The sequence below is a fragment of the Colius striatus genome, chromosome W, assembly GCF_028858725.1.
Source record: "Colius striatus isolate bColStr4 chromosome W, bColStr4.1.hap1, whole genome shotgun sequence".
Taxonomy (NCBI): Eukaryota; Metazoa; Chordata; class Aves; order Coliiformes; family Coliidae; genus Colius; species Colius striatus.
Window position 1 is genome coordinate 27,318,318 of NC_084789.1, and position 24,542 is coordinate 27,342,859.

At 48.7% G+C, this 24,542-nt stretch overlaps 2 protein-coding genes across 3 annotated transcripts; both read right to left on the bottom strand.

The window, feature by feature from the left end:
* Positions 1–984: 984 nt before the first annotated feature.
* Positions 985–6,093, bottom strand: LOC133628665 (max-like protein X). Of its 2 annotated transcripts, XM_062017090.1 has the most exons (8): positions 6,026–6,088; positions 5,719–5,755; positions 5,483–5,572; positions 4,993–5,099; positions 4,691–4,790; positions 4,315–4,414; positions 2,970–3,171; positions 985–2,509 (listed from the first exon to the last, which is right to left on the bottom strand). In XM_062017090.1, the coding sequence occupies exons 1-8, from the start codon at positions 6,068–6,070 to the stop codon at positions 2,453–2,455; spliced, it is 738 nt and encodes a 245-aa protein (XP_061873074.1). In that variant the 5' UTR covers positions 6,071–6,088; the 3' UTR covers positions 985–2,452. The 2 variants fall into 2 exon arrangements, with proteins under 2 accessions (XP_061873074.1, XP_061873075.1); XM_062017091.1 differs by lacking the exon at positions 5,719–5,755 and having other exon boundaries at positions 6,026–6,093.
* A 1,973-nt stretch (positions 6,094–8,066) lies between these two features.
* Positions 8,067–20,957, bottom strand: LOC133628404 (bifunctional coenzyme A synthase-like). The gene is made up of 6 exons (XM_062016566.1): positions 20,942–20,957; positions 20,431–20,474; positions 11,425–11,544; positions 10,986–11,175; positions 10,461–10,525; positions 8,067–8,324 (listed from the first exon to the last, which is right to left on the bottom strand). Exons 1-6 carry the CDS (start codon positions 20,955–20,957, stop codon positions 8,067–8,069), a joined length of 693 nt encoding a protein of 230 aa, XP_061872550.1.
* Between the last annotated feature and the right edge of the window lie 3,585 nt (positions 20,958–24,542).

Consider the following 24,542-nt stretch of genomic DNA (forward strand, 5'->3'; position numbering starts at 1 on the left):
CCAAATACGAGTTCTCTTTGGGAAGTAAAGCAGCTTCTCCTGGCCTTAGAGATAGCCACTGTCACCTGAGTATCACTGGCTTATAATGCCCCTCCCCCGGGGACAGACACTCAGTGCAGCCATCCCCCAGTTCTCATGCTGCCCCTGTCTCACCAGGCAACTGAGCTGTTGGAGGCCATCCTGGAGGGCTACCCCAAAAGCAAGAAGCAGTTCTTTGTAAGTACCAAGGGCTCAAGGCCTCATGGTCCCAAGGCAGCTGCCTTTCTGAGACCCTCTGCCTGTGCAGGAGGAGGTGGGGATAGAGACAGATGAGGACCATCATGTCACACTGCCAGCAGCTGTGTGAGGCACTGAGGGAGTCTTTACCCCAGTGAGGAGCTGATGCTGAAATCCAGCTGTTGTTTTCTTTCCCCTCTCTTTGCAGGGTTTGGGCTGGTCTGGTGTATTTATATGCATTTGTTTGAAAATGCTTTGAATACAGAAGGGTGGTTGGAGTGAAGGACTTGGCCCTGGGCCCTCTCACTGTCTCATGGGGAGGGAATGTTATTTCTTCCTGCCCTTCAGTGCAGTGACCTGGAGAGGTTGGGTGTCCTCTCAGGGCTGGGCAGGGGAATGTGGAATCCAGTATTGTAGAGTTCCTGGTGTTCACTAAGAAAAGGAAGCCAGTGCCTCAGGGGAGGGAATAAATCAGTAGCTGCAAAGCTCTATGTGTCACCTAGAGGTGTGTGAGGATCTAACCCATTAAACCCCAGGCTTTTGGTTCAGCTGTGCTTTGCTGTTTTCTCAGCTCAAAGCAGGTCGCGGTAGGGCTTGGGCTCTGGGCTGCAGCAGCCCTCAGGGAGGGGTGGGAAAGGCAAAAGCTAGGAGAAGGGAACCTGAGCCACAACAGGTGGCCTAGGCTTCCAGAAAGAACCTGGTCTCTACCCAGCTCTCAGGGAAGGCTCCAGGAACTCAGCAACAGTAATGAAAGCAGAAAAAAAAATATCACTAAAACACTCAGCAAAATTTAATTACTTTTCACAATAGAAAAATAGGTTGCTTTCACATGTGAGGTCTCTACCTCCTCCCAAGGCAAGAAAGAGGCTGCTTCTGGCAGAGCATCTCCAGGCATTCTCCATGCCTCTGTTCAGCTGCAGAACTCCAACCTGCTAAGCCCTGAAGGGAGGATTTGCCCTTTTATTACAAAGCAACATCTTCCAGGCGAGACACGGCTGACCCTGTGTGTGCGCTTTATTGGTGATGTACAGCATAAGGACTTCTATTGCATTGGAAAAAGTACCCAAGTGTGGGTTTGAAGAATAAAACTCAATCCCCCCCAACTGGGTTTTCTGCTACTGCATTGGGAATAGAAGCAACAGCTTCAATATTCTCACCCTACAGCATTCAAATCATGTAACCTGGAGCTACCTCATAGACGGGGTGGGGAGGAAGCTGTAAAATCAATATCCAGGGCCCTGGTGTGGGGACAGGAAGATGATCACAGAGGACAAATCCTGCTGCTGGTGTTGCAGTGTGGGAGGAGCCTCAGCTCTGCTACCCCCCAGCCATGACCCACACCAACGGCAGCAGCATCTGAGGGATTAAGTGTCCTGGGGAGCATCTGTCTGCAAAGCTGATGCCAAAAATACTTCAGAATGATTTCAGTGATTGATAAAAACCCCAACAATCAAACCCAATCCAGGCTAGGTATGGAGATGTGTGTGGATAGAAAAGTTCTAAGGAGGAGCAGTGGGTGCTTGTGGCAGTGCTATGCAACAGCTACACTTTGCAACCCAAACATCGATGAAGCCAGACATGGTTCAGCTCTTGCTCAGGAAAAGCCTGCACAGAAAGCCTCCTTCCCATTTCCTCATCAGGGGAACTACAGCTACAGCAGAAGAGGTTTTAGCAAGTCCCCAGTGTGTGCTGCCAGCTCAGCACTGGGGAGGGCACAGTGGTGCTGAGTCTGGCTCATCCTCCTGCCACCTTCCACAAAGCATCTGCACAACTTAAAAACCCTGCCCCTGGAAGAGCTGCTTCAGTGAGGTATGAGAAAACCTGGGGGAGAAGCCTATTCCTAGACTGTTTTAACAGAAAACAATTGCTTTTAGCATCTTGTCCTCGTTTCACTCCCCCTCCCCTGGGATCAGAAGTGGGTAGATCAGAAGCATGAGATTACAGAGCAGATCTGCTCTGCAGCAGAGTCCATAGCCCAGGCAAACAGCTGCCTGCCTCAGCTAAAGACTCTCTGGCACCTTAAAAAAAATCTCAACTCAATCTACATCTTCACACGCCCCTCCCTTTCCCCTTTAACAAGTCCCTACAAGTATTTGGTGATATCGGCTATGGCACAGAGGGGTCTGCACCGCCTCCTTTTGGTTTTGTAGTTATTACAATAAATAAATCAGAGAAGCTTTAAAAACCAGCTTCGAGGGAGATGGCTCGGCCCTTCCTGGCAGGAGGTGCCCCACAGTCAGTAGACCTGACTCTTCAGCTGGTGCAGGACCCCAATCACAATGTTCCGCAGCGTCTGAGGACAGAGGAGACACAGTCAGTCCTTCCAGTGGAGGAATGGCCCATTCCTGGTGAGTGACTCCCTCAAGAGCCTGGGGCATATGCCAGCCCCAGAGTGGCCCAACACCTCTACAGGAACTGTTCCCACCTCTGCTCCTGGGCTGCAGGGTCTCAGGCTCAGTGCCTGCCCCCCTTAGAGTCTTCCTAATTCCCAGAAAACCTTTAGGTGTCATGAGGGAGTGATGAGCAACAAGCAGGACCCCCCTGAACTGTTTCACCTTTCAGCACCAAACCAGTCCAGCAAGCCAGAGTGGGAGAGGCTGGAGCTGCCTTGTGGGTCCAGCCCAAATCCCATGCTACCCTTGGAGAAGCCCCAGGACAGGGGATGGCTGCCCCCAGTCACACAGTGGGTGCAGATATCTCTGCCCCATTTCCCTCTGCCATCACAAGAGCCCACCCATAGCTTCTGTGCTCACCTGGGGCTTGCAGTGCTCCTCAATCCAGCTGAAGACACAAGCCGAGAGCTCCTGAAAGCTTGTTACTGATATGGAGGCATTAAAGGACTGGAAGAGGGAATCCATGATGCCTTGGAACACATTGAACTTCACCTCATCAGAGACCAGGTCCTTCCCCTCATTCGGGTTGTCCTGATGAGCTTTCACAATCTGCTCATAGTTCCTGAAACAAAGCAAGAGCTGGTGTCCAGCAGCAGCAAGGACTCCCACACCCAGCTCCTGCCCTGCTGCGGGACAGAGCTCCCAGCCTAGCACTGGCCATCCACATAATCCCAGAATGGTGGGGGTTGGAAGGGCCCTCCAGAGCTCATCCAGCCCAAGCCCCTGCTAAAGCAGGTTCCTCTCAATCAGGGGGCACAGGAACATGTCCAGACAGGTTTGGAAACCTCCCGAGAAGGAGACTCCACACCCTCCCTGGGCAGCCTGTGCCAGGGCTCCCTCACCTCAACACCAAACAAGTTTCAGCTTGTGTTTAATGGAACTTTTTGTGTTTCATCTTATGTCCATTACCCCTTTTCCTGTCACTGGAGATGACAGAAAAGTGTCACCTCATCCTCGACATCCACCCTTTAGAGATTTCTCAGCATTGCTGAGATACCCCCTCAGTCTCCTCTTCTTCAGACTAAACAGCCCCAGTTCCTGTAGCCTTTCCTCATAAGGAAGATGTTCCAGTCCCCTGATTATCTTGATGGCCCTGTGCTGGACTCTCTCCAGCAGCTCCCTGTCCCTCTTGAGCTGAGGAGCCCAGAACTGGACACAGGACTCCAGATGAGGCCTCCCCAGGGCAGAGTAGAGGGGGAGCAGAACCTCCCTCGACCTGCTGCCCCCACTCTTCTTGATGCATCCCAAGATGCCATTGGGCTTCTTGGCCACAAGGCCACATTGCTGGCTCATGGTTAGTTTATTGTCAAACAACACTCCCAGGCCTCTCTCTGCAGAGCTGCTCTCCAGCAGGTACTGGTGCATGGGGTTGTTCCTTCCCAGATGCAGAACTCTGCAGAGCCACTGCAGGGATGGGGAGGACCAAGATTTTGCAGAAGACCCCACAAGTAAATAAATACTGAGAAGCTGCAGCTGCTCCTGACATTGGGATCAGATTAATTTTCTGACTCAGATTCACCTTCATACAAAACTCCCCCAATTGACCTGAGACAGATCCCCACTCCTGAGCTGCTGGAGAAGTGATGACAGCAGGCAGGGACAGGTTTGGCCCCCTGGGTGCCAGGCTGCCCTCAGAGCACTGAACAAGGACAGGATGGGAAACAGCAGGAAGAAGAGGGCAGCACCCCAATAGCTCTTCCCTTACACTTTCATGATCTTCAAGGCCATCACATCTTTCCTGAGGGTAGAAACTTCCTCCTCTTGCTTCTTCTTTTCCTTGTGCAGGAACTGGATGTAGTCAATGGCTGAACAGGAAAAGGCAGAGTAAAGATTTGAGAGGACACATACAAGTCCCCGAGATCCCCACCAAAGGTGCTCGAGCATGGATAGGAGCAGCTCCTGGCTGCCCTGAGTCTCCTCAGGGAGGTAGGTAGGTGGAAGCAGCCAACACTTGGGCTCCCTCAGAGCCTCCTCACACTAGAAGGTCCCAAAATGCTGAACCTCCCCTCCACATGGCTACAGCGAGGCAATTGAGGGGGAGGAAATGTTGATAGCATCCCCATTTCCCCCTCCCCACTCACTTTTCTGGAGAACGATGGCCTTACTCAGCTTCTGAGAGCCTATGGAAAAATCCTGCTGCTCACAGGTGGGAACGATGGCCTGCAAATCATCATAGCCTTTCTGTGGGGAAGCAGAGCCACAAAGCACATAGTTGGAGTTCAGCAGTGTGAGACTTGTTGTTTCAAATGTGTCAAATCTCATCTCCCAGCACACAGCCAGACAGAGCCTAGCTGGCTCCCAGCACACCTGTGCCTGGGGAGGACAGATCCAGCAGCAAAAGGCAGAGGAAGGTGCTGTTTGAGAGTGCTGGGTGCCTGGTTACCTTGATGGCGTCCCGCCTCTTCTGCTCTGCCTGCGTGTGTGCCCGCCTGCGCCGGTCCTTGTACGACTCCTTGTAGGGCTCCTGGTGATAATCACTGTCCTCATCATCTGTGTGGAGAGAACTCAGGCCTGAATGTGGAGCAGCTTGAATGGGGAGCTCACAAAACACAAGAAGCAGAGGCACACGGAATGGGTGACAGCTCAAGGTGTCAGCCCCATACCCCGCAGCAGCAGCCAGCTCCAGAGGCTTCAAAGGGCCCTTACCAAGCCTCTCCCCTTCCTTGTGGGGCTGGGTAGGAAGATGTCTGCAGTTCCCTTGGGAAGGCATCAAAACCTGCCCCATTCCCTGCTCTAAACGCTGATGGAAACCAAAACACTGCAATGCTACTCCCCATCACTGTCTCACAGGGGTGAGAGCTGGGCACCACATTGAGCAGAAGGACCCAGAGCCACAGGGGATGAACCCCACGGGCTGAGGCTTTGTCCCTTACCTGTGTTGGGGACCGAGGAGGCACTGGTGGAGCCGATGCTGTTAGCTCGTGACACTATGCTGCTTTTCCTGGTTTTCTCCATGAAAAACACTGGAAGGAGATGTTTCATAAAGGACAAGCCCAGGGAGGGAGACCAGGAGTGGAGGGGTCGCCGGGCAGCCGCTGTCACCGCCACATTCACGACAAGTGGCTGCTGTGGCATCGTGGGGGTGACCCGAGGCTGCCCGGGCACCTACCCGAGTCCAGGCCATTGTCGCTGTAGGCTGCGTCGACCTGATGCGGGGCGGCCGGAAACACGGCAGCCGGGAGAAGAGACGTCAGGCCGTGCTGGGGCAGCGAATCGGAGCCCCCCAACCCTCGCCCCTCCAGCTCCGGTCCCCGAGCACTCAGCGACTTTTGGCCTCTGCCCTTTACGTTCACCCTCAGTCCTGCCCCATGCGCTCTGCCCGACCCCTTTGCTCTCCACCGGCCCGCCCAGTCCCGGCCCTGGAGCGCCCTTAGCGGCACCCAGGTACCTGCCCTGGTCCCAGCAAACAAACCCACCTTCCCCCACGAATCCTCAGCCGTAGTACCAGAAAGTTCCGCCATCTTCCGCCCACCCTGGTCATATGACAAACCGCAGGGACCGACGGGAAACGCGAGACCGCCCACACCACCAGGGGGCACTCACTACCGGGGGAAGGCGGGAAGCGGCTGGACCTGTCCCTGTCCCTGTCCCGGCACTTTCTTCTATGTCGTGACGTCACCACCTCCCTGGGCAGCCTGAGACAGGGGCTGACAACCCTCTCAGGGGAAAAGATGTTCTTTAGCTCCAATCTAAACCTTCCCTGGGGCAACTTGAGCCCATTTGCTCTTGTCCTATCACTCTACTGGAGAGAAGGGACCAACCCTCACCTTGCTACAGCCTCTTGTAAGGGAGTTGCAGAGTGATCATGTCTCTCCTCAGCCTCCTCCAGGATGAACATCTTCAGTTCCCTAAGCCTTACCTTTTTCTATTCCTTTTCTTGCTCTTGCTTTTGGCTTGTGTTGGTGCCAGAGAAGACAGACCAGTGCTCTGCTCCAGCTAGCAAAGTCCTAGGCTCCTGTGATGCCTCCTTGCCTGAATTAGGTCTTGTTGCCTGCTGTAGGTCCAAGGGGTAAGCTCTGATCCTTCTTCAAGAATACAGTCATTAACAAGCCATGCATATAAAGTAACCAGACCCACCCCATCAAGCTGTTGCTGATGGTCAGAGTACAGTCCTTCCCAAGTCATACACATAAAGTAACTGGGCCCACCCCATCCACCTGTTGGTAATGGTCTCTCTGGTCTCTCCCCCTCAGGCAGAGAAACTTATTCCAGAACACCCTTTGTGATGACAGGGTGTCTGTCCTGAGTCCATATGTGTTTATTTTGATCAGTACCATCTTAATGCTAGTTCTAACTACAAAACCCTTATGCATCTGGACTTGATGATCTTAAAGGTCTTTTCCAACCAAAATAGTTCTATGATTCTATGTGTTTGCCCCAGTGCCCTGCATCCTCACCTCACAGAGCTGTTGGGTGGTCTCTGGTTTCCCAGACACCTCTCGCCCAGTGGAACACATGGATATCCTCCACCATGACTACCTAGATCTGATGGGAGCTCAGAAAGACCTTGGAGATGTAGCACTACGTGAGAGGTGGGGAGGGGGAGGCAAGAGGGGGATAGGACCCACCTCCAACTCCCACAGTAGGAGACAGCAGGGGATTTGGGCAGCAGAGTTGCTTGGGGTGGGGCTCAACCCCCTACAAGGGCAGTCTAGGGGGTACAGGGGACAGGACTAGCACAGGGACACATACAGAGGGAGAAGCCTCTTTACTGTCAGGTGAGAAGGTCCAGACACCTTTGGCCTGAGGAGCTGCTGCAGTTTCCCCCTTGTCACCAGGGGACAGCAAGACATCCCCAGCCCCTCCATGGGGCTGGACGTGGCATGTGGGTTCAGCCCAGACACTGTGCTCCTCCCCAGCAGGGCTGGCTCACTGATGGTGGGTGCTGCCAGGACACGGACCCACCAGTGGGGGATTAGCAGGGCTGATGTTTCCCAGTGAAGAGGAGCATGACCCTTCACAGGCTGTGTTCCCGTCTCAGGTGCTGCTGAAGGAGGCCCCAGGCCTTCTCCACCAGAGAACCCACATGAGCTGGCACATCAGAGCCTGTGGCCAAGTCAGGGATCAGGCAAGTAGCACCAGGGCGTGAGCAGGAGTGGCACACATACTTCCTGTCCCTCCACTGCTGCGTTTACATCCCTGAATTTGTCCCTCCTGGTTGTATCTCGATGGTGAGCAGCACGCCCAGGCACGTCAGGCATCACCTAGGCACAGCACTGAGCTCCTCTGCTTGCTGTTGCAGTTGCCCTCCTCCCCGCTGCCCATCTGAGCTGCAACCAGCCCTGGGCTCACCTGCTTGTGGGTGATATCTGTCTCCCAGAGTGTGCACAGCACATGTGACCGCTTTCCCTCTGGCTGTTGGTCATCTGTCTCTGCACTTGTCTGTGGGCAGCCTCCTTGCTCAGCCCATCCCTGGCCATGACCCGCTTCACAGCCTGGCAGGACCAGAGGGGACACTCAGGCACTCAGAAACCAAAACTCAGCCTTGGCGATGGGCCAAGGTGTATAGCCCACCTCCTCCTCAGGGATGATGGCTGTCCACACCTCATGAACCATGTCCTGCCAGACAGTCTCCAGCAGCACAGCTGCATCCAGCACACAAATGGCTTTTCCTACAAAACGATACCATTCCTCCTTACTTGGCAAACACAACTGCTCGTTGGGGTCCAGCCCAGACAGTCTACTTGTGTTTGGAGAATCACACTGTCCTGCAAGCTGTCAGTACAGACACTTTCCTGCTGAGCCAAAGAACCTCACGTGGAAGAGAAAGCAGCAGGCAGATGTTGGCTTTGCTTCAAGGGCACACCTGGGATGGCAGATCACCTGGGCATGGCAAGTCAATGCTCTCAGACAAATGCCTATTGAGCTACCAACAGCATCCCACAAGAGCTGGGAAAATTCTCATCCCAGAAGGAGTACACACCAGCATTACACCAAAACCAAACTTTGACTCACATGGGAAAGAGAAAGCAACCTGCAGTCTCCTTCAGAGGAGGAAGCCTGAGGTAAGCCTGTCCCAGCTGAGTGGAGAGGTTTGCTGAGATGAGTGAAAATCCCAGCAAGCTGCCCAACAGAGAAGAGGGGAGAAAATCATAGAATCATAGAATAGTAGGGGTTGGAAAGGACCTTTAGAGATCACCTAGTCCAACCCTCCTGCAGGTCCACCTAGATCAGGTCACACAGGAACGTGTCCAGGCGGGTCTTGAAGACCTCCAGAGAAGGAGACTCCACACCCTCCCTGGGCAGCCTGTGCCAGGGCTCCCTCACCTCAACAGTGAAATAGTTTTTTCTTATGTTTAAATGGAACTTTATGTGTTCCAGCTTCATTCCATTACCCCTTGTCCTGTTGCTAGATATCACTGAAAAAAGGGATGTCCCAACCTCCTGACACCCACCCTTTAGATATTTGTAAATATTAATGAGATCCCCCCTCAGTCTCCTCTTCTTCAGACTAAACAGCCCCAGTTCCCGCAGCCTTTCCTCATAAGGAAGATGTTCCAGTCCCCTGATCATCTTGGTGGCCCTGCGCTGGACTCTCTCCAGAAGTTCTCTGTCTCTCTTGAGCTGGGGAGCCCAGAACTGGACACAGGACTCCAGATGAGGCCTCACCAGGGCAGAGTAGAGGGGGAGCAGAACCTCCCTCAACCTGCTGCCCACACTCTTCTTGATGCATCCCAAGATGCCATTGGGCTTCTTGGCCACAAGGCCACATTGCTGGCTCATGGTTAGCTTATTGTCAACCAGCACTCCCAGGTCTCTCTCTGCAGAGCTGCTCTCCAGCAGGTCAATCCCCAGTCTGTACTGGTGCATGGGGTTGTTCCTTCCCAGGTGCAGGACTCTGCACTTGTCCTTGTTGAACCTCATGAGGTTCCTCTCTGCCCAACTCTCAAGCCGGTCGAGATCCCGCTGAATGGCAGCACAGCCTCTGGGGAATCAGCCAGTCCTCCCAGTTTGGTGCCATCAGGGAACTTGCTGAGGGTACACTCTGTCTCCTCATCGAGGTTGTTGATGGAGATGTTGAACAAGACTGGCCCCAGAACCGATCCCTGTGGAACTCCACTGGCCACAGGCCTCCAACTCAATTCTGTGCCATTGATCACCACCCACTGGGCTCTGTCATTCAGCCAAATCCACATCACTGTCCACTCCACACAGCACACATCCACACTCCGTCCACATACTCACAGTGCTGTCCAAAGCAGCGGATTCCCAGGGGCTCTGAGTTGTGGTATGTGGCACTATGGGCACAGAGTCCATTAAGCTGCAGGAACAGAATCATTTCTTGTACAAGCATCCCCTTTACTTATACCCCCCTCAGTTCTTTCTAAGAAACCCCAGGATGCCATTGGTCTTCTTGGCCACAAGGGCACATTGCTGCTTATGTTTTGTTTGTTAGAGATAGAGGCTCTTTTCCCCATTATTTCCCTTGCTCTGCCAGTCACCGCAGAACCTCCATCTCTGCTGCAAGAGGTGCTTTGCAGAGACCTCCCCCCATACCACAGTGAGCTCCCGTTGCAGCAGCACCCACACAAGATCCCCCCATCTCGGAGGAACTCCTTGAGGCTTTGGGCTGGAGCAGCAGCTCCATATGTTGGGGCTGTTGCTCCCCCTGGGACAGAGGGGATGGGGAGACAGCAGTGGCTGCTAGGGCAAAACGAATGTGTCCAGCATGGCTGCCAACTTGTCAACAGAGACAAGATCTCCCTGCCCTGCCCTGTCCATATGCCACTGCCACAAAGTACAGTCAGGATGGGATCATCAGCTCAAAGGCTGAAAACAAAAAGCCTCAGCACAGATGGAGAGCTCCCCACTCACGAGGTTAAATATTGACAGTCTCTGAGCTGCTCTTACCTGGTTTCCAAACACTTTGGCCCCAAGGACTTTCCTGTTAATTGTCCCATCTTCATTCAAGATTTCTGCAAGACAGAAGCAGAACAGGCTTGGGAGGAATAAATCCAACATGCTTCTGTGGCAAGTCTGGGCCAGAGGAACAGGATTTCAGCACAGAGCTCTCAAAGGGTTCCAGAAGGGAGCTGCAACACCTGACCTGGCAGCTATTCACCTTACTCCAGATAAGGACAGGGAAGAGCTTTTCCTAAACCAGCAGCAGTCTGGTTTAGCCTTCCACATCAGCCAGTTCTCAGTGGCTCTGACAAGGGACATGCAGGACCTGGGGAAAGCGGTTGTTTGTCCTGCTTGGGCCCAGTCATCACTGGAATCAGCTACCAAGCTCCATCTGAGTGGTGTATAGCCCAAAACCCATGGGGAGGGAAGGGAGTACAGGCCAGCAACAGCTCCCTGGAATACTAGGACGATGGCACTCCCCTCCCTCTTCTTCCTCCTCCCAGTCTTCCCCGCAGCTTTTAGTGGCTCTACCTACCCCAAAAGCTGCCACCACCTGCTCGTAGGCAGGGCCACCAGGGACGTAGATGCTGTGGCCCAGCTTGTCGGCATCGATGAGGAATGTTCCCAGGTGCCCCAGGAGGTTGGCAATTGAGGTTTTCCCACTCCCACTTCCTCCAGTCAGGCTGATAATGTAAAGGTGCGAGGGCAAGGAACCGTTGTGCTATGGGAAGAAGGAAAGCTGTTGGCAATAGACAAGAGGACAGGCAAGACAAGATGGACATGAAAGGTCCCAGCCCTGCAGAACAGGAGCCCGCTCCTGTCAGTACCAGTGCCATAAGCAGCCAGGCAGGCAAGCCTCCAAAATCTGCCTCCCTTCAGCAGAGGAATGTGCTGGTCCTTTGACTCCTGAGGCTGTCACCCCTCCTCCCAGCCACACCATCCCCAACACAGCCTCTGATCACCCCATCACCTGAGGGGGCTGAAGTAGCATCCCCAGCAGCCTCTGCTGGAGGCTGGAGGAGCTGATCTTCTCCTCCTCATCCTGACTGTGCTCCAGATCCTTCATCAACAGGATCTTGTAGAGAGACAGCTCAAGGAACCCCTGATGAGAGAAGAGAGCCCCGGGGCCATCAGCCCTGGCAGCTGTGGGGACAAAGCAGAGGGAAAGGGGCTCAGCAGGAGGTCAAGGCCCAAATGAAGCAGCACAAATGAGGCTGCATCCACCCTCAGCATCCCCACGGGGCAGCTCTCCTTCGAGGAGAAGAGAGCCACAGAGCTGCCATCTGACCCTAACCTTCTGCGTGTGCGGAGCTGGCAATGCTTCCTGGGGTTGTGCCACGTTGCAGACTACCATCGCAGTGCACATGGCCAGGGGCAGCTCAGCACAAAGGACACATCTGAGGGGTGCCAGCAGACCCATGCACTGGCATCCTGCCCTCAAATCTATGCTGGGGCACAAGACAGCTGCAGCAGCTCACATGGGGCCATGTGACATGGGCTACTCCAAAAGCATATTTTGAATCAGTCCAAATATTAACTCGTTTTCCTTTACTTAATTCCAAAGCACATGTCAATGCAATCAGTTCTGCCTTCTATGCAGAAGTTGTACTTGGCAATGCATTTGCTTCTATTACCGAATTTTCAGTTCTTACCGCATATCCTGCGTGGCACGTTCCATTCGCGACGAAGCTGCTGCCATCTGCGAACAGTTCCCATTCAGGGATTTCAAGAGGATCATCCTTCAGGTCCCCTCTGCTGGAATATGTATGTTCAATGGTTGCAACACAGTTGTGTTCCAGTTGTTGCTTTTCCTGTGAAGTACTCAGAAACACTGCAGGATTTAGAAGGTTAGTTGTTTTCAACACTACATTATCCTGCTCAGTGAGAATTACCCGGTATTTCATCATTTGGCTCGGGGATAACCAATGTCCCCCCTTAAGTAAAGGAAAAGGAGTTAATATTTGGACTGATTCAAAATATGCTTTTGGAGTAGTCCATGTCCATGGCACCCTGTGGAAAGAAAGAGGACTACTGTCCTCCCAGGGAACAAACATTAAGCATCAAAAGGAAATCTTGCAACTGCTAGTGGCAGTGCAGGAACCAGTTCAAGTGGCAATCATGCACTGTAAAGCACATCAGACAGGGAACTCAAAGATAGTAAAATAGCACAACACACAGTCTCACAAATGGCAATCATCCCCACCAGAACAGTAGCACTTCCTAAGGAGCCACCAAAATATTCAGGGGAGGATGAAAAATTGGCTGTTACTAAATGCAGAGAAAAATTCAGAAGGATGGTGGACGACAAGTACAGGTCAGCTAGTATTGCCTCCCTTAATCATGAGAGAGATTTTGCAAACAAAGCATAGGGAGTGTCATTGGGGTGCAGAAGTTATGACTCAGCTTCTGAGAAGTGTAATATCAATACAAATGTTGGAAATGGCCAAATTGGTAATGGCAAAATGTGATATTTGTTTAAAGAACAATCCAATAGTACAAAAAAAAGGGTACAGATGAGCAAAATAAAAACTGGAGTGGAACCAGGAGATTATTGGCAAATTGATTTTACAGAATTACCTAAATGCAATGGATATAAATATGTGTTGGTTGGGGTTGACACCTTTTCAGGATGGCCAGAAGCCTTTCTCTGTCGTACCAATCAGGCTAAGGAAACAGTTAAATGGCTCCTGCAAGAAATTATTCCAAGGTTTGGAGTTCCATTTGGAATATCTTCAGACAGAGGACCACATGTGGTACAATGTGGTACAAGAGGTAAGCAAAGTCCCAGGAATTTCCTGGGATTTACATGACCCTTGCAGACTGCAATCAAGTGGAAAAGTGGAAAGAATTAATCGGACCCTAAAAAGACAAATTAGCAAAATTTGTCAGGAGGCTAAATTAAAATGGCCTCAGGCACTTCTACTTGCATTGCTACAAAATAAGAGTGAAACCTTGAAGTGGAATGTCAGGAAGGCCCTATGGGATAATGTATGGAAAACCCTATGAGGTTCCTGAACCTAATCCAAGCATGCATGTGATGGGAAAACAAGATGGGTATAACTATTTGCTTTCTCTTGGAAAAGCCCTGAACAGGCTCCGAAGTGCAGTAGTGTAGAATTGACCTCTGACTTTGGAAAAATCCAGTACACAACATCCTGCCTGGAGATTATGTCTACATAAAGACCTGGAATGAAGAACCTCTGAAAGGAAGGTGGAAGGGACCGTACCAGGTGTTGCTGACCACCTTCACTGCAATCAAGATTGCCGAATCAGATGCCTGGATCCACTACACTCGAGTGAAGAAGATACCATCAAGCCCATGGAAGTGGAAGAGTTGTAGGAGATCTTGAGATACTGAAGTTAACTCTGAAACATGACTAAGTTTTCGTTTTTTGTTGGTTTTTCAGTCTATAGTGGTGGAAACATGGATCAAAATTGGATGGTCAAATCGATTCGTATTGAATGTTCAGGCCTAGACTCCAGTCCAAACAGAAATAGACTCGGAACAGGTAATTCCAATACCAGGAAATTAGGTAAGACATGAATACAGCCTGGATAGATAAAGTTTTTGAGAGACTCGGCCTGGACCTAAAATCCTGGATAAAGTCACTGATTGAAACACTTCTGCTATTGATTATAATGTTTCTGGCAATCTATTTGGCATATCATTGCATCAAAAGAGAAATAATACAAAGAACGTGATGAAGCAATAGAATCTTTACAGCATTGTCAAGAGACAATGATCAGTTCAAAGGTGATCCACCACCATATGACAATCATGGTTTTGTTATGGAGACAACAGAAATACAAGAGTGAAAGTATTGGAATGTGATTATCAATACTTTCAAAGGGGGGAAGTGTTGCAGATACACAATTATTTTATTTAACAACTTATCATCACAATAAGTAGTCAAGCACTTGTTAAGCACTTGTTAATCACCTAGTAATAGTTCAATCAATTAGCTAAGCACTTGCAAATAACTCAAACACCTATTGATTTAAGTAAATATTCATTTGAATCACATAAGGATCAAACTGCAAGAGTTAGGTAACCTGGTAACGTGTTAGGTTACTTTAGCTGTTACCTTAGTTGTTACTAAAACAAAGGGACTGATATCTTTTTTTTGACCAATCACTGTGATTTTGGAAATTTTGTGTTTGTTGGGAACCAATCAAGGTGAAGGGCTAAATTGATAGAGGGACATTTTACGCATGCTTGTGTTGGCAAATGTGATTCTTTGTTTGAGCTGTATAAAAACCCTGAAAATGGTAACTAACAACGAAGCACCTATGGAGGAGCTATCCCCCCCCCCCCCATGTTTTCCCAGCGCTGCATAATAAAGAAGTGCCTCCTTATCTGCATTCTTGTGTAGATAAGTTTTTCGTGATGTGGATCCCTGGCATCTAGTTGTTTTGCGATTCTTTTGATTGCATCTCTGGTGTAATTTATAAACCGCTGCTGATTGTAATAAATATAGTTTATCCAATCCACATTCTTATTTATTGTTACCCACCAAAACAGAGAGGATTCAAACCCTGCTGCTATTTGATTCCGTGCTTTATGTTCATCAGATACCCCCCTGGGAACTCCAATTGAATCAATATAGATCCTGTCATCGAATGACACCCCCAGATTTCTTTTCATTCTTTTCCCTGAAATACATGATTCTCTTTCAAATGCCAGGGTAAATGGAATAGCCAATTGAACATGTGCCTTTCCAATTTGGAGGGAGCATGGGCCTCAGGATTTTTCCTCAACAATACCACCACAGATCTGCCCTGGGGATACTCACAGAGGAGTAATTTCCTACTTTATCCTCAGTCACGTTCAATGACTCAGTACACATTTCCAGGTCTCTGAGATACCCGGTAGCCCCTCCACCCTGTCGTGAGAGACAAGCTGTGTGGTTACTGGCCACTGTAGAGAAAACAGGAGGTACTTTGACGTCTTTGCTCTGCAGAGCAGGGAATAACTGAGAGAGGTTCACAGCTCTCTTTTCCCCATGCAGTATTTTCTTGGTATAGGCAATCATACATCTCATTCCCTGTGGTCCTTTACTCCATCCTAATGTAAAGGGAATCACTTGTGCAGTGGGTCTCCCTGAAGCACATGCATAACAATTACTGTGATTCAGGCTTTGAACCGTATATTTAACCCATTCAATCCAGACATTTGCATCTCCATATCCTGCTTCAGTCTCAAATGTTTGCGTTATTTACTTCAGTTATAGTTACAAACTTTGGGCCATTTGATGGGTCCCTTGGTTTTATTTTGGGTAATTTAGTAGGAGTTTAAGACACAAGGGGTTTGTAGTCTGACATACATGTCATTGTCTATCCTCGAGTGGAGAGGCCATTGGTCCTCTGAGTCTGGTGCAATGAGTCCAGTCTTTTTCAGTCATTCTTACTGCTGTCTCAGTGGTCAGTAACACCTGGAACAGGCCTTCCCATTTGGGTTGCAGTTCAGTTTCTTTTCAGGACTTGATCAGGATTTGCCCTTCAAGCTGGATGGTGTGGGCTGCAAACTCGAGAAGTGGTGTTTGGGCCAAAAGTCCTTTTTCCTGAGGAAAGACAAAATAAAACCCCAGTATCTAATTCTTTTAATAAATATCTTTGGTTTAAAGGGCCTTTGGCCAGGTTCTCTCCTTCCTGGGGGCTGTTTCCTTGGGACCTTTTTTTTTTTCCTTACAAATCACACATCATTCACAAATTTATTTGTATACATTCCTACACATACATATTTTCTTAAAACTAAATCACACATTGCTTGCATTCCCCAGTGACTTCCTTGATGTAAAATAGCCATTATTTCCCTCATAGCTTGTTCATTTAACATTTCTTTTCCATCTGGGAGAATCCACCTCCCCTCTGTCTCAATGTTCCCCAACTCTTAATGTTTCATTCCCTTTTTCTGTAAATACAGGAGTTGCCTTTGGTGCAGGCACCTGGGGGCGAGATTATACATACTCACAATCTAATGGCTTAATGTTGCCTCTTTGGCTGCTTCATCGGCCAGTCTGTTTCTCCTGGCCCTAAAATAATTCCCTTTTTGTTGCCCATTCACATGAACCACCTGTGGTAGTTTGAGCCTGGCTGGATGCCAGGTGCCCACCACACCGCTTTACCCCCCACCTCCTCAGCAAGCCAGGGAAGGGGAGAAAATAAGATGGGAATCTTGTGGGTTGAGATAAAAGCAGTTTAATAAATAAGCAGCAAAGCCGCGCGCGCGGGAAGCAAAGCAGAAGCAGATAAGCTGTTACTCTCTACTTCCCATCAGCAGCGATGTCCGGCCACCTCCCGAGAAGCAGGGCTTCAGTACGGGTAGCGGTTGCTTTGGGAAGGCCAGAAATGAATCTCGCCTCCTCTTCCTGCTCCTTTCCCCCAGTTTATATTCCTGAGCTGACGTCATATGGTATGGAATATCTCCTTGGTCAGCCTGGGTCAGCTGTCCTGGCCATAGTCCCTCCCAAGATCATGCCCACTCACAGCTATTGGTGAAGGTGGAGGAAGGAATGCTGGAGGGACAGCCCCGATGTTGTGCAAGCGGTAGTCATAATATTGATATCAACAGTAAGCACAGCACTGCAGGAGCTGCTGTGGAAAATCACTACCGTCCCAGACCCACTACAGTCTCCACCCCTTGTTCCATACCATTTATGTCATGCTCAGACAAACCATCTTAACAATCCATATACATTCTTATATACTCTCATTAACCCGTACCCCCACTCTTCAACAGACAAACATCATTCTTGTATTCCCTCTTGCATCTTGCATCAAACAAACAAACAACATTCTTATATCTTTCATCCTCTGTAGATGTTCACTGGAGCAGGTCATAACTTCTGTCTCATCCATCAAGATGAATATCCAGGCCAGGGGAAACAGTATGTTCAGTGTTGGGCACCAGCACCGGCTTGGTTTGTCCACTTGTTCGGTTTTTCTTGCAAAGTTCATCTACAACAGATAACTCACATAACAGGTTATTTTTCCCCCAAGGTTAAGTCTCCTTGAGGTACACATCGAGTTTCCCCATCCTTTCTCATCACCCACCAAGTACAGCCAGGCCCTTGAGCAAAGACAATCCCACGAATGGGTTTGCCTTTTCCCATGGGAGGTGCGACCCATACTGCCTTCCCCAGCCATTTCCCTGGGTGCACTACGGGGACCTTATCTCCTCCCACAGTATGTAGTGGTTTTGTTTGGGCAGGACCAGGACGGTTAGTTGAACCTCTGCTATTGACCAGCCAAGTGGCTTCTGCTAAATTTTTATCCCACTGCTTCTTTTTCACTACTGGGGCAACCACTGTGGTTGTTGTTTGGTTCCCTGACTCAACCATGGTAGTCTCAGGTATAGTTTGAATTTCCACCTCGGCCATAGTTCTCTGAGAGGGCTGGACTGCGACTGACTCAACTATGTTGGTCTCAGGTATAGTTTGAATTTCCACCTCGGCCATAGTTCTCTGAGAGGGCTGGACTGCGACTGACTCAACTATGTTGGTCTCAGGTACCGTTTGAGTTTCCATTTCAATTACAGTTCTCTGAGAGGACTGGAATGCAGCTCGGTAGGCAGAGGCTAGGCCCCAGTATAATGCCTGAACCTGATGGGCCTCATTAGGGTAGGTAAGACACCCTTCTATCAGGTAGCGTGTCAGTAAAGCAGGGTTTTTTATCTGTTCAGATGTAAAATCCCAGATTACAGGAGGTGATAACCGTCCTAGGAATTTGCCTAAATTCATCCACATACCCTGCCACCCAGGGACTGGCCGCTTCAGGGGGCATTTTAACATGTTTCCATCGCAAATTTGTACTCTCTGATACCCAGATGACTCCAGATTCCACAAGATATATAATATACCAACCATGTTAATTAGTAATATTAAAACTCTCGTATAAGGGTGACTAAGGACCTGGGAAGTCTGTGTAACAGAATTGTCTAGATCAGTCCGAGCTGAGGAGAAAGAGGTGCTTTGCCCCATGGCCTCCACAAGATAGCTCCCACAGCACACTAAATTCATCAGTAACAGAATGAGACTTGCTATTATTATTTGGGCCATCATGTTCCCAGGCCCTTTCATCCTCTTCACAAAATTATATAGCCAGCTTAGCAAAGCTATTAAGGTTAAAGCACAGCCGAGAGTCAATGTTAGGAGCATCATGTTCCCAAACATTAGAAAGTGTAAGATAAGCTGCATAACAGCAAGGCTCCGTGACCAGCACAGGAACTTTGCTCTCATTGGTTTACTGTAATTGCAATGCAGTTAATGTAAATCTGCTATTATCTCGCCCCACGTTGGGCGCCAAAAGGGCTGTGGTAGTTTGAGCCTGGCTGGATGCCAGGTGCCCACCACACCGCTTTACCCCCCACCTCCTCAGCAAGCCAGGGAAGGGGAGAAAATAAGATGGGAATCTTGTGGGTTGAGATAAAAGCAGTTTAATAAATAAGCAGCAAAGCCGCGCGCGCGGGAAGCAAAGCAGAAGCAGATAAGCTGTTACTCTCTACTTCCCATCAGCAGCGATGTCTGGCCACCTCCCGAGAAGCAGGGCTTCAGTACGCGTAGCGGTTGCTTTGGGAAGGCCAGAAATGAATCTCGCCTCCTCTTCCTGCTCCTTTCCCCCAGTTTATATTCCTGAGCTGACGTCATATGGTATGGAATATCTCCTTGGTCAGCCTGGGTCAGCTGTCCTGGCCATAGTCCCTCCCAAGATCATGCCCACTCACAGCTATTGGTGAAGGTGGAGGAAGGAATGCTGGAGGGACAGCCCCGATGTTGTGCAAGCGGTAGTCATAATATTGATATCAACAGTAAGCACAGCACTGCAGGAGCTGCTGTGGAAAATCACTACCGTCCCAGACCCACTACACCACCACAATCTCATTTGGAAGTGATAGATTCTTTAATACCTGTTTAATTAATTCTTCATATACTAATACTTTTCCCTTGCTATTGAGTAAACCTCTTCCCACGCCTTTCCAAAAGTTTATACCACTTCAGAGGCATACCTTGAATCAATATAAAATGTTCATCTTTTCCTTCTCACAGTTGTAAGGTTCTGTTTAAAGCATATAATTCACATGTCTGGGCTGACCAGGTATTTGGTAATCGCCCTGCTTCTTTTGGCTCTTGACTCATTCCTTCAATAATTGCATAGCCATTATGCTTTTTGCCTTGAATTACTCTCAAGGCCTATATGTAAAGGTATTTCTTTCAATTCAGGTCACACTGATACTCAGTTATATCTTTATAATTGTGTTCGAAGTTTTCACATTTCATGTCTCCCTTCCATAGGGAGGTGTCTGGATTAAGGCATGGGCTGGTAATCAAGATTAAAGTTGAGATTTTTCGAAAAGTTCTTTTTTTTTTTTTTTTAACATTGTCTTTTATATCAATATCCTAGAATGGGTTTAGCCACCTTTCAGTTTTTTGAGCTAAAATTGTTTTCACTTATTGGGAGGTATTTATTACTAATACCCCTCCGAACGTTAGTTTTCTGCTTTCCTCTACTAAGAGGGCAGTGGCAGCTTTTGCCTGTACACATTCTGGTCATCCCCTCAATACAGGATCCAGAAGTTTAGATATATATGTGCTATTGGTTGTCATTCATCTCCCCCTCCCATTCTTGAGTTGACACTCCCTTATCTACTGTGACAAACAAAACAAGCAGTTTACCTAAGGATGACAGTGCTAACACAAGAGTGGTGATTATACTTTATTTTAATTCCTGGTTTGGCTTTTCTTCTCCTTCAGGATAAGTTAAAACATTTGGCTCTTCATTTAGTAATATTGAATCTAACCCATTTGTTTTCTGTGCATAAAAGTTTACCCACAGAGGGCCATAGTTAGTTAATCACAAACACTTTCTTAATTCCTTTTTGTTTGCTTGTTTGCAAGAAGAGCAATTCCACAACTCCCTTTATTCTCTCTGGATTCATTCTGTGTTTCCCTTCACAAATAAAATGTCCAAAATATCTAACTTCCTTTTTGACAGATTGCAATTTGGATTTTGATACTTGCTCTCCTAAAAAGTTTAATAACAACAACAAAAAATCTGTGGTTTCTTTAACCACATTGTTTTCTTTGCCCAAAATTAAAAAGTCAACAATATACTGAAGTAAAATAACATCAGAAGAAGGACTATTAGATTTATTTGTTTAAACATAAGGAAAGAAAATCTCTCTCTTTTAACTCCTGAGAGTGTTATTTGTTGATTTGATAACTTTGCCCCTCAGGGTATAAAGTTTAATGAGATTCTGGCAGCAGAAAAATGAAGTTCTGTTATCTGTAGCAGATGTTCAGTAAATTTCAGATGTCTTTCAAAAATATCTACCTTAATTAGAAGGTTTTGGGACAGGTTAAACAATCTATTTAACAGCAGGGAGATAGCAACATCCTAAATCCTGATTACTTTCGACTTAGTCAGCGAGATAAGCATACTCCATGCCTCTCATACTTTGTCCTGGTTTGGCCCAGCTAGCAAAGAAGCACCAGTCTCTCGCTCCATCCACCCTCGTTAGGATGGCGGAGGTGATGTGGAGCTTTATACTGACATGTATTAATAAACCTTATACTAACTTATTGCAGTAGTATAAAATTTAACTGTTTAAGCTTCTATCTCATACAGACAAAACTATCTGTACACATGAGCTGTAAAAGGGTCATACTTATCTGCTTATACAATACCTCCGGGGTCCTCCAACTTCCTTGGAGGCAGAAAAGCTAGTGAAATCTATTCCACTAGGGGCCAAGTGATATCTGAAGTTGCAAAGATTAGGGATGAGAAAGACTCAAGACTATCAAGCCTTCATCCCCCAAGGCCCCCTACAACCATCACTGGGAGACATCATGCAAATGAAAGGAAGAGAAGACCTAATTTACACGTGAAAGCACGGACAGGTTGTGTCTTTGTATAGGTGGATAATGTCATCATATGATTTTGTAATTCTGTAACAAATATAAGTCAAGCAAGTTGTCAAGTCCGGTGCACACATTTGTGGTGGAGCGATCCCCTGTGCACCTGGCGCCAAATAAATTATACCTTCTTTATAACTCTTTGAGTTATGGAGTCTGTTTCCCCAAGTCAGAGGCCCTAGTGAAATGGGAGGAAAAAGATAACCCAGGTTGCTGGGGATTGAGACAATGGCAGGGAGGGCTCGCTGTAAATTACAGTAAGTTTATTCTACAGCCTACAAAGAAACAGAACAGAACTGTCCTGGTTTAGGTCCATCGGGGGGGGGGGGGGGGGGGGGGTGGGGAGGGGAACAAAAGACCACGATTAGCCTCAAGAACCAAAGACCTGAGAATTGCCAAAGGGCAGGGAGGGCTTAATTGCTACTTATGGTCCAGGACAAAACAGATCAGACTACTCAGCTTGGGGAAGAAAACAGAAAATAATTTAATCCAACATCAACTAAAGCATAACCATAAAAATCCAAAACATAACCAACAAAACAACACAGAATAGTACAACGATGAAGAGTACAACCAGCCCTTTAAGAACATCTTCTCCCCACTCCTCCCCTCTTCCTGGGTTCAGAGCCCTAGTCCCAGTGTCTTTATCTCCTCCCCCACTGAACGGCTCAGAGGGGCAGGGAATGGGGGTTTCATTCAGTCTATTTTCCATGGTTTCTGCCATTTGCCTTTCCTCAGGGCAGGTGGGCTCCACATCAGTCCTCCCTGCACCTCCGCGGGATACCTCACACACTGGGCAGCTATGCGTGGGCAGTTCCAATGTCCATTCATCCCAAAGCCTGCATCTTGTCTCTGCCTCTCGTGTGGGTCTGCTCTGTGGCCAGTGCCATGGCTGCCTCCTCACACAGTCTCACTGCTGGTGGCTCAGTCCTGCCATTGCCCTCCATGAGTTGCAGGGGTACAGCTTCATCCTCACCTCGGGTTGCAGAGGGGTTTTTGTTCTGGTGCTCCTCCTTCCTTCCTCCTTCTCTGACTGTGGGGTCTGCGTGGTTGTACCACTCTTATGCCTTCTCCCAAGCACTTCAAATTCCCATCCTTAAATAGTGCTGGCAGAGGCGCCAAATTGGCCCAGCCAGGCTGGTGGTGGGTCTGAACCTAAGAGCCGGGGGAGAGTCCAAGAACTCTTTACCGGGTCTTTACTGCAATCACTTCCCCCTGTAACCAAGCAAAAGTGGCTCCTTGCTAAACCATGACAAGAACAAAAGCCAAAAACCGAGCAGGATGATGAGAAAAATACAATCAACACTTGAAGATCTCCCTCCTCCATCCCTCCTTTCTTCCCTGGCCCAGCTCACTGCTCCCGATATCTCTACCTTCTCCCTCTTCAACGGCTCCGGGAGGTAGGGAATGGAGGATGTGGTCAGTCTCTCACAGATGATCTCTGCCGCTTCTCTCTTCTCAGATGAGGACGACTCCTGGCATTCTTCCCCTACTCTGATACGGGGTCCCTCCCCCGGGACACAAGTCCTTAACGAACTTGTCTGGTGTGGGTTCTTCCCAGAAACTGCGGCTTCTGCCGATACAGGGTCCCTCCCACCGGACATGGCCTCCTCTGGCCATAGTCACTGCCCCTGATGCAGGTTCTTTTACAAAGTGCCAAATCTCCGTTTCACCACTCCTCTCCACAGGATGCAAGGGAGTCCAGCACACCTCCTCCTCTCTTTCATCACTGACCTTGGGGTTCGCATGGTCACTTCTCTCTCTCCCAACTCCTTGCACCACCACCAGTCAAAAAAGAAGGGACAGAAGAAGGAAGGAACAGGAAGAAGCCTCCTCTTCCGGCTTCTTCTTAAAAAGTGATTGTGGAGGCATCTAATTGGCTCATCCCCAGAAGTGGGTCTGGCTCAGAGCTAGGGAAAGTTTTGAGCAACTTCTTACAGAAGCCATCTTTACAGCCCCTTCCCCCTTACCAAAAACAGCTGTCATGTCAAACCATGACAATATTTTAATTCAGAAGTTAACTAGGAAATAGATAGATATATAAACATGGTAATATGTATAGCCTACAATTCAAAGTATTAGACCTGGGAGTCCTAGTCAACAATAAACCATGAGCCAGCAATGTGGCCTTGTGGCCAAGAAGCCCAATGGCATCTTGGGATGCATCAAGAAGAGTGTGGGCAGCAGGTCGAGGGAGGTTCTGCTCCCCCTCTACTCTGCCCTGGTGAGGCCTCATCTGGAGTCCTGTGTCCAGTTCTGGGCTCCCCAGCTCAAGATGATGTGGTGGTTTAGCCCTAGCTGAACAATAACCACCATGTAAGCAACTGAGTGAGCATTGTGATCAGTTGTATGGTCAATATAAGAAAACTGTATACCAAATCTCAACACACTCTTTGTCAGATCAGTCTTTATCTCAACCCTTCGAGCCCCACGTTGGGCACCAAAAACACTGTGGTGGTTTAGCCCTAGCTGGACAATAACTGAACCACCTAGTTACTCACTCCTCCCCAACTCAGCAGGATGGGGAGGAGAATCAAGAGAGAGAGTTCTAGAACTTTCTGGGTTGAGATAAGGACAGTTTAATAGAACACCACAAAAAGTAGGTAGTTATGATGATGGCCAAAGGACACAGAAAAACAAAGCAATGCCCAGTGTAACTGCTCACTGGCCTCAGAAAGATGGCAGAGATGCAGCCGCAGACACTGACCATAGTGCCTTCACAGCCCAGCTGCTGCCCTTATATCCTGAGCTTGACATCACATGGGATTGAATAGCCTGGCCACGCCCCCTGATGGTGGCTGGGGAGAGTTAACTCTATCCTGGCTAAACCCAGGACATTATTCACCCCTTATTCTATTCCATGTAAGTCATGCTCAGATAAGGCACATTTTTAAACATTTTCATGTCATTGATACAGATATTATTCCCTTAGTCTATGGGCCGTTAATTTAGTCCATGACTTCAGGACTCCATCTCTCATCGCAGTCTTCCAGGTTTCTGCTCAGATGATATCAACCTGCCGCTTCAGCTTCTCTGGTCACAGCTCGGGGTGCATGTTCTTGTATGAGATCACCTCTTCCTGAAGAGCATGCTCAAGGCAGGAAGATATTCAGTGACTAATACCATTTAGTTTAAGGGCTAGTCTCACCCAAAATCAAATCCCCCTGGGGTACACATC

Excerpts from the sequence above, each read along its gene's own strand:
- LOC133628404 (XM_062016566.1), bottom strand. Across the intron at positions 10,526-10,985 it reads GGTGGCAGCTTTTGGGGTAG|AAATCTTGAATGAAGATGGG; the intron begins GTAGAGCCACTA and ends TCTGTCTTGCAG. Across the intron at positions 8,325-10,460 it reads CCAAAGTGTTTGGAAACCAG|CTTGCAGGACAGTGTGATTC; the intron begins GTAAGAGCAGCT and ends CTGTACTGACAG.
- LOC133628665 (XM_062017090.1), bottom strand. The coding sequence starts at position 6,070 with ATGGCGGAACTTTCTGGTACTACGGCTGAGGATTCGTGGGGGAAG. Across the intron at positions 5,756-6,025 it reads CTGAGGATTCGTGGGGGAAG|GTCGACGCAGCCTACAGCGA; the intron begins GTGGGTTTGTTT and ends GCCCCGCATCAG. Across the intron at positions 2,510-2,969 it reads AGGAGCACTGCAAGCCCCAG|ACGCTGCGGAACATTGTGAT; the intron begins GTGAGCACAGAA and ends CTCTGTCCTCAG.